This window comes from Eschrichtius robustus, chromosome 5, assembly GCF_028021215.1.
Source record: "Eschrichtius robustus isolate mEscRob2 chromosome 5, mEscRob2.pri, whole genome shotgun sequence".
Classification (NCBI taxonomy): Eukaryota; Metazoa; Chordata; class Mammalia; order Artiodactyla; family Eschrichtiidae; genus Eschrichtius; species Eschrichtius robustus.
Window position 1 is genome coordinate 44906014 of NC_090828.1, and position 8778 is coordinate 44914791.

General features: G+C 37.9%; 1 protein-coding gene across 4 annotated transcripts in view; it reads right to left on the reverse strand.

The window, feature by feature from the left end:
- PMS1 (PMS1 homolog 1, mismatch repair system component) overlaps positions 1-8772 on the reverse strand; it is a 90529-nt gene extending 81757 nt beyond the window's left edge. For 3 of the 4 annotated variants that reach the window (XM_068544790.1, XM_068544788.1, XM_068544791.1), the window contains exons 1-3: positions 8652-8772; positions 7553-7668; positions 3173-3324 (exon numbers count right to left, since the gene is read on the reverse strand). In XM_068544790.1, coding sequence (XP_068400891.1) covers positions 3173-3304 — 132 coding nt within the window. In that variant the 5' untranslated portion in view covers positions 3305-3324; positions 7553-7668; positions 8652-8772. The remainder of the gene's footprint in view (positions 1-3172; positions 3325-7552; positions 7669-8651) is intronic. The other variant, XM_068544789.1, reaches the window with a different exon arrangement.
- Between the last annotated feature and the right edge of the window lie 6 nt (positions 8773-8778).

Below are 8778 nucleotides of genomic sequence, written 5' to 3' on the forward strand. Positions count from 1 at the left end.
TCAATGCAATCCCTATCAAATTACCAATGGCATTTTTTACGGAGCTAGAACAAATCATCTTAAAATTTGTATGGAGACACAAAAGACCCCAAATAGCCAAAGCAGTCTTGAGGCAAAAAAATGGAGCTGGAGGAATCAGACTCCCTGACTTCAGACTATACTACAAAGCTACAGTAATCAAGACAATATGGTACTGGCACAAAAACAGAAACATAGATCAATGGAACAAGATAGAAAGCCCAGAGATTAACCCACGCACCTATGGTCAACTAATCTATGACAAAGGAGGCAAAGATATACAATGGAGAAAAGACAGTCTCTTCAATAAGTGGTGCTGGGAAAACTGGACAGCTACATGTAAAAGAATGAAATTAGAATACTCCCTAACACCATACACAAAAATAAACTCAAAATGGATTAGAGACCTAAATATAAGACTGGACACTATAAAACTCTTAGAGGAAAACATAGGAAGAACACTCTTTGACATAAATCACAGCAAGATCTTTTATGATCCACCTCCTAGAGTAATGGAAATAAAAACAAAAATAAACAAGTGGGACCCAATGAAACTTCAAAGCTTTTGCACAGCAAAGGAAACCATAAACAAGACGAAAAGACAACCCTCAGAATGGGAGAAAATATTTGCAAATGAATCAACGGACAAAGGATTAATCTCCAAAATATATAAACAGCTCATTCAGCTCAATATCAAAGAAACAAACACCCCAATCCAAAAATGGGCAGAAGACCTAAATAGACATTTCTCCAAAGAAGACATACAGACGGCCACGAAGCACATGAAAAGATGCTCAACATCACTAATTATTAGAGAAATGCAAATCAAAACTACAATGAGGTATCACCTCACTCCTGTTAGAATGGGCATCATCAGAAAATCTACAAACAACAAATGCTGGAGAGGGTGTGGAGAAAAGGGAAACCTCTTGCACTGTTGGTGGGAATGTAAACTGATACAGCCACTATGGAGAACAGTATGGAGGTTCCTTAAAAAACTAAAAATAGAATTACCATATGACCCAGCAATCCCACTACTGGGCATATACCCAGAGAAAACTGTAATTCAAAAAGACACATGCACCCGAATGTTCACTGCAGCACTATTTACAATAGCCAGGTCATGGAAGCAACCTAAATGCCCATCAGCAGATGAATGGATAAAGAAGTTGTGGTACATATATACAATGGAATATTACTCAGCCATAAAAAGGAACGAAATTCAGTCATTTGTTGAGACGTGGATGGATCTAGAGACTGTCATACAGAGTGAAGTAAGTCAGAAAGAGAAAAACAAATATCGTATATTAATGCATGTATGCGGAACCTAGAAAAATGGTACAGATGAGCCAGTTTGCAGGGCAGAAGTTGAGACACAGATGTAGAGAATGGACATATGGACACCAAGGGGGGAAAACTGCGGTGGGGTGGGGATGGTGGTGTGCTGAATTGGGCGATTGGGATTGACATGTATACACTGATGTGTATAAAATTGATGCCTAATTAAAAAAAAAAAAAAAAAAAGAAATGCAAATCTTTCAATATAAATAAGAACTCCAGGCGCCTGAGTAAAATAACACAAAGATCTGTTTAAATGTTTAAAATAATATCTACATGTTTAATTTACTAATTACGAAAACATTCCTAGTCAGAACAGTTATTACTGTATGAAACTATAATGAAACAGATCTTATTATGTAAAGCAACAGACTTGTTTATTCTAAAATTCTACAAAGCAGGAACTGGCAAACGTCAAGAGACTTAAATATGCAGCAGGATAAAAATGTGTACTTCAATTTACTTTTTAAAGAGGACTTCTGTTGGCTCTGTAAAACTATTTCTAAAAACTATGTTTTTCTTCCAAGAACTTTGAGAACAAGACATATGTTTGCCTGCCTAAGATTCTTAAGTTAAATTTGTCAGATATATAATTAATCCTATTTAACTATTATCAACTGTATTCTAATCAGACTGAACTGACTACATAAAATGTCTAAGAAAAAGAAAATGTCTTTCAGTTTAATTTTTTCATGTTTATAAAGCTTTTACTCTATTATTTAAAACCTAAGTAGCGGTTTGATACACTATAGAACAGCGGTTCTCAGCATCAACTAGAAACTTGTTAGAAACACAAAGTTGGGGCCCTACTTAGAATCTGAAATTCTGCGGCCCAATAACTGTTTTAACAGACTCCCTAAAATTACTGATGTACCCAAATGTTATGAAAACCACTGGCATAGAGGAAAGATCCTGAATGAGTTTTAGAGTCATAAAGACCTGGATTGCAATCTCAGCTCCAGTACTTACTACTTACATGACTTTGGGAAAGTTCTCAGAACCTCAATTATTTATAAAATGAGTATAGCGGTAGCTAATTCATAGAGTTTTTACAAGGAGCAAATGGGTAACATATATATAATATATGCATATGTATATGAAAAGGGAAGGTCTCTTTCCTACAAAGATATTCGTATCAGTAGTCTTTCTAATGCCATAATACCAGAAATAATATGAGTATCTGATAATTCGGAGATTACAAAAAATGTATTCTTACATTCACTCAAATTTATTTATCATTTATGTACCAGATACTGGAGAGGGATAGAGGACACAAAAAAATATAGACCTTACCTCCATGAGCTAGTAACTTATAACAGGGTAAGTAGACCTGAAGACTAATTGTAATACATCATAATAAGAGTCATAAGTCATTATTAACTCAAATGATTTAATATGTAGCACTTAAATTTAAAAATGTGAAAACTATGAAGCAACAAGGGACACAGTTCTGAAATAAGATTAGGTAGAAAAAACAAAATGAGAATATATAAACAAATGAGAATATATAAAACAAGTAAACACAAATAACCAAGGATAAGTATTAGTAGAAAATACAGACAAACTAAATTCATGTTTTATGTGATAGAGTCCTTTAGAATAAGCTTTCCTTTATAATTTCCTTTAATGTTACTGTAACACTGATGTAAACTAAAACTTATTTTTAAGAATTTACTCTTAAACAAGACAAAGGGTTCAATGTCCTAAGAATAATTTACTGGTATATAAAGAAAACAGGTAATAATTCTAAGGAGAAAACATCTGTCCAACCCTTTTTTGCTTTAAAGGTACTCGGCAGCATCTCAGGGACACTCACCAGTTTAACATCTATGCTTGTGGCACCAGCATCCAAGGAGTTTTCAATGAGCTCTTTTACGACACTGACCACTGAAGTGATTATTTGAGAACTTGAAAGGAGGCGAACTGTTGCTGCCGGCAGCTGTTTCATTCTAGCTTTTAGCAGAGTAGCTAGAAAATAAAATATAAGTTGTAAAAATAAAAATTGTTAAACATTCCTAACAGAACTGATAGCAACAACAGCAGCAATAATAGCAACGTGTATTTATTGAGCCTCACTGTATGTCAGGCTCTGCTGTTAAGCACATACAGTATTAAATCATTTATTGCTTACAAATACCCTTTAAAATAGATGCCATTATCATCTCCATATTATAAGACTAAGGCACAGAGAAATTTGTTGGTAAATCACACTGTTACTAATTGAAGAATGATAAGAATAACTGTGCAATAAGTGTAATATATGATGTGTCTGGCTAGGAATCACCAGATGGTGCTGTCAACTGATATGCAGATAATGTCAGTCATGTGCCTTAATGGCAGTTGCACTTGAACATCATTAGTCATCTACGCATTTTGATGAATTACAATATCTCTTTCAATTATTGAGCTCTTTTAGAGTTAGGAAATCTAGACTCTAGAATTACTCTTAATCTAAACTAGTCATACCCAGACATATCATATCAGATTACTATCCTATGCACTACTGTGTCTAAAACATCTTTCTAATCATGTGGCTCCCCAAAGCCAAATTATGATAAAGCTCAAATCCATATGCTGGCCTTCAAGGTCCTTTACATGCCGATCCAACTTGTACATCCAAAATCTCTCTGCCAGTAATTGTTTTAGCCATGAAACCCTTTGTCTGAAACCTTTTCAAACAAAGAAACAAAAAAATTTCATACGGAAATCATGTATGTAAAATTTGCAGGGAGTGGGGTTTGCATCTACCTTAATGCCCAACTCAGAAAAGATTTCAGGAAAATAAAAAATATTAGTTTGACAACATGCAATTCCTCTAGAGTCATAATTTTATTTGACAATAAAATGGTGGGGGGAGGGGGAGGAGCCCTAGGTACTTCCTTAATTTACCATGACTAGTTACATGCTCACATGATGATTTGACCCTATGGAATCTAGAGCCAAACAAAACAACAATGCCAAAGATAAACCAAACCAAATAAAAAGGTTTCTGTTTAGGATTCTTTCTCAGGCAACTTAAGACGTAAAACAAGCAGAGTCACATAAAGTTTAAGAATAAGTAACTGAGCAAGAAATGGAGTATAGCCATTACAATGATTACATAAAATTTTAAGGGATGCATTTCTGGGAAGAAGTCAATATACTGAGTTCTGAATGGTGTTAACTGTTCACAATTCATAACTATATTTTGCTTTGTACAAGGCAAAGTTGATTAGCACAATGGAAAAATATGCCACTAATTACTATTATACACTAATAGCTATATAATGTTGAGGAAATTAAAATTAAACTCTAAAACTCAATCACCTAACCTACAAAATAGAGATAATAATGATATCATATGGTTGTGGTGAGAAGTAAATAAGATAATGTATACAACTTATTATAGTGCTTGGCATACACATGCTAAAAAATCCCAGGATCTCTGGACTAAACTGAGTTCCTCCAAACTACTACATGAATACCACACCCCCCAACACACGTCTAACCCCTAGCCCCACAGGAGCTAACCCAGTGGTTGGTATCAGGTTAGGCCTGGGTTTAAGAAGTCTTCTTCCTTAGTTTGAGAGTCCCAGGGATCTAAGAAAAACACTTATCAAGCAAGCTTTGGTGTATAAACCTAGCCTCACCTCAACCTTCCCTCCTTCTGCAGAGATTAATTAATCTCTTTATTAATCTCATCATCTCTGTCTCATTCTCTATAATCTCTCTTCCAAAATCTTCTATTTCTCCCCAGAAAGTCCCTAATTTCATCCCAATCTTCCCCCTCTTCTAGTTCACTGAGATCAAGGCAGATCACAGCATGAACTCTATCTTCACACACTTTACCTCCTCCACCACACTGTGTCCTTTGGTTTCTTAAAATGTCTCCACCTCTACCCATGTTCTTCTTCACTCAGTCTCAGACCAATGTCTCTTTCTTCTAAACTAACACTTTCACCTAGTTTCTTTATCTAGTCCCATCCCTCCTCCAGGCCTCTTGGTCTTGAAAACAAAAACAAAAAATTCTTCCCTCAACCCTATTAACTCTATGATTATCTTTTTTCTTTATGAAGCCAAACTTGAATAAGTAACCTGTATTCACCGTCACCAATTCCCTATCACCAACTCACTTCTAAAACGCTTGCAAAATAGCTTACACAACCACTGTTAGGATTTTGTTTTCTTCAAGTTCACCAATGAGCTCTTAAATCATCAAATCCTTTTCTCAGGATTCACATTCCTTGATATCCCTGAAGCATGTGACATTGATGATACTGCCTATTCTCAAGGATTATACCATCCATCAATACCTCTTGGATCTCTTCGTGTTTTCTTCACTCTCTTCCCAGAAAAATGGGCATTCCCTAATCCCTCTCCCCTCTTCTTATATACCCAAAACCCTATAACCTTAGATGTTACAGAATAACATCTAAATCTACATCCCAACAGTGATCTCTCTCTTCCCAAGACAGGCATTTCTTACAATCAGTGTTACTGCTACCTCAAAATGTTTATAAAATAGAACTTATCTTCTTGTTCCGCCCTCCATACCTCCCACTTAAGTTTGCTATTTCTCTTAATAACTCACTGTTCTTTGTGACCAACGTCAAAAACTTCAATCTTCCTTTGCCAGCAATCCCACCCTATTTGCACCTCCATTTTCTCCTAATGCAATACTATCTATCGTTCTAAACCCGATTTCAATATCATTTGTAACATAGTCCTCCTTTCTGATCACCCAGCCAGGAATGACCCTTTCCTCCCATTCCGAAAGAACTTGGCTTGCTTATCACACCCCTGTCCTGACCTATACAACCTCTGAATGCACGGAATTATATATTTCTGGATGCAACACAGAGTAATCAGAGTACTTCACTCAAGGTGAGTACTTCATAATTATTAATGAAGTGGCCACGAAAAATAATTTTATCGGCACCTACCTCATGCCAAGGTAAACATTAGGAAAAGCGACCTCCTTCCCAGCAAGTCACCATTGCCTTAACTCCTTCCCTTTATGTATTCTATTTTAACTGGACTCCATATCATCCCCTTCATCACTTGTATCTCCTAACCAGGCTTTTTTCTAGAATCCAGGGCCTTATTTCCAACTACTTTCTAAATATCATCATTTAGATGACAGAAAGGCACCCTAAATTCAACATGTCTCAGAGATCAGATCTTTCTCTAATTAACTGTCTTTCTTGCTATATTTATTTGATAATACAAATAACAGCTAACATAAGTTACTTAAATATATATATAAAATTATTCCAGTTAATCCTCACAACAATCTTATGTATAGTGTCATTCCTCTATCACAAACAGGATTTAAAAGCTTGATCGCTTGTTCCAAGATCACACAACTATTAAGTGACAGATGCACACCTGCATATTTTGTCATGTTTGACTCCAAAGGCTATGTTCATCCAGTCTCACAAAGCAAAATTAGAAACCTTGAGTCATCCTTGAAATTCTCCTCTCTCTACATCCTGCCACCCACTCCTGTCTATCTTACTACCTAAATATTTCTCAAATAGTTCTTTCCTCTCTATCCCTATGGCTTTTGCCTTTGTTCAGCCCTTCAACAATTTTCCCCTGACCTATTGCAATAACCAGCTAACTGACAGCTTGCCTAGAATCTCAACCACCTACAGGATTCTTTCTATAATTTACATTTAATCATGTTGCTATCCTACTCAAAATTTTATAAAGATTTCCAACTACTAACTAGGTTAAATCCAAACTCCTTATCAATTGGACCTCTGTCTTTCTAATCTCATCCCACTCTTCTCCAAATGCACACTAGGCCAGTCATACTATGCAACTTGTCTCTCTTAATGTGGTGGCAGTGACTCCTTCCTTGGCTCATAAGGTTCCCTTTCTCTACTGATGACTTCTCACCACCCTTCTAGATTTAGTTCAAGTATCACCTCCTCGAGGAAGCCTTTCTTATTACCAGCTCCAACCCCTGCCCCAACAGATTAGGCAGTCCTTCCTCTGTACTCCCAGAGCACCTTTTCCTTATTTCTAACCCCAAACTCATCACAGATTATTCTAAGTATTGTATTTCGGTCCCTTCCTCCTGGCTGAGAGTGCTTTGAGGATACATTAATCTCATATCCCTAGCACAACCTCTGGAACATAACAAGCATTCCACCGTATGTGTACCAAATGGCATCGTTGTGGAAGGGTTGATACCAGGCTTACGACTCACAGCAAAGAATGTCTAAGAATGCCAGGAATCAGTCTTCTATATTTGCTGAGAGGTAAATCAAACACTCCTGAAAGAGTGCTGATGATCAGGAAATTCAGTTAAGGCTAACAGTGTACCTAAAAAAGAAGTAAAGATCAGAGAACTCATAGATAAACTTCAGGAAAAACACAATGAAATAATTATTTTTTTAAAAAAATGTAGTAAATCTAACCTAATTGGTTTTATAAGGCCATTAGAAATGCAATATATGTACACATATATATGTGTATATACAGTCAACATTCTCTTACACCAGTTTTGAAAAGCCATTGTAAGTTACTTCAGCAATGTGAATAAAAAAAACTCTGTGTACTGCCAAGCTTATGAAATTCAACTTCAAAGATGATTCCAAATAATCTGGTTTTTTCCTCCCCGTTCTTGAATGAGATCAATTATTGGGGGAATTCCCTGCAAGTCCAGTGGTTAGGACTCCAAGCTTTTTCTGCCGAGGGCGCGGGTTCAATCCCTAGTCAGGGAACTAAGGTCCCCACAAGCCGCCCTGCAACCCGCGGGGAGCGGCCAAAAAAAGAAGAAAAAGATCAATTCTTGGTACCCACATTTCCTCAGCATATAACATAAGTACCTGTCTTCAGCGTGTAGACAGACCCAGAATGACAGTAAAAATCATGGTTAACCGAAAAGTTTGCTTCCGCCACTTGCATGATGCCACAACCTACAATATGATAAAACCCCTCACTCACTCACACTCTAGACAGGGTGAGTTTCGGCTGCCAGGGGTTAAAGTTTCTTCCTGGCAAACAACAACTTTAAGATATGCACCCAGAAGGATCTGAGGAATGGGCTGCAACAAAGGCCGAAACACCATTTGGTCAGGAAAGTCCAAATCAGACATTAAGCAGCCCACACCTGCTGGGAGACCGCTCTCCAGGTGTGCGCGCCCGCGAGCCGGGCTTCGTCCGCTTCCCGCCCCGCGAGGGGAGGGGGGGAGGGGCGCCCACGGCGGCCGCCGGCGCTCCCGCCCCGACCGGGACAAGTGGAGGGGAGGAGGCTCTCGAGCTTGCGATATAAGAATGAATACCCGTTAGCCACACGACACTACCTTCTTGCTCGCGCGAGGTGGGGAACAACAATCCACTAGCAGACCTGCCAGCGTCCCGCCAGGAGCCCAGGCCCGGCCTGGCAGATCCCCGACTCAACCCCAATGCACGCGGGGCGGGGCGGGCACC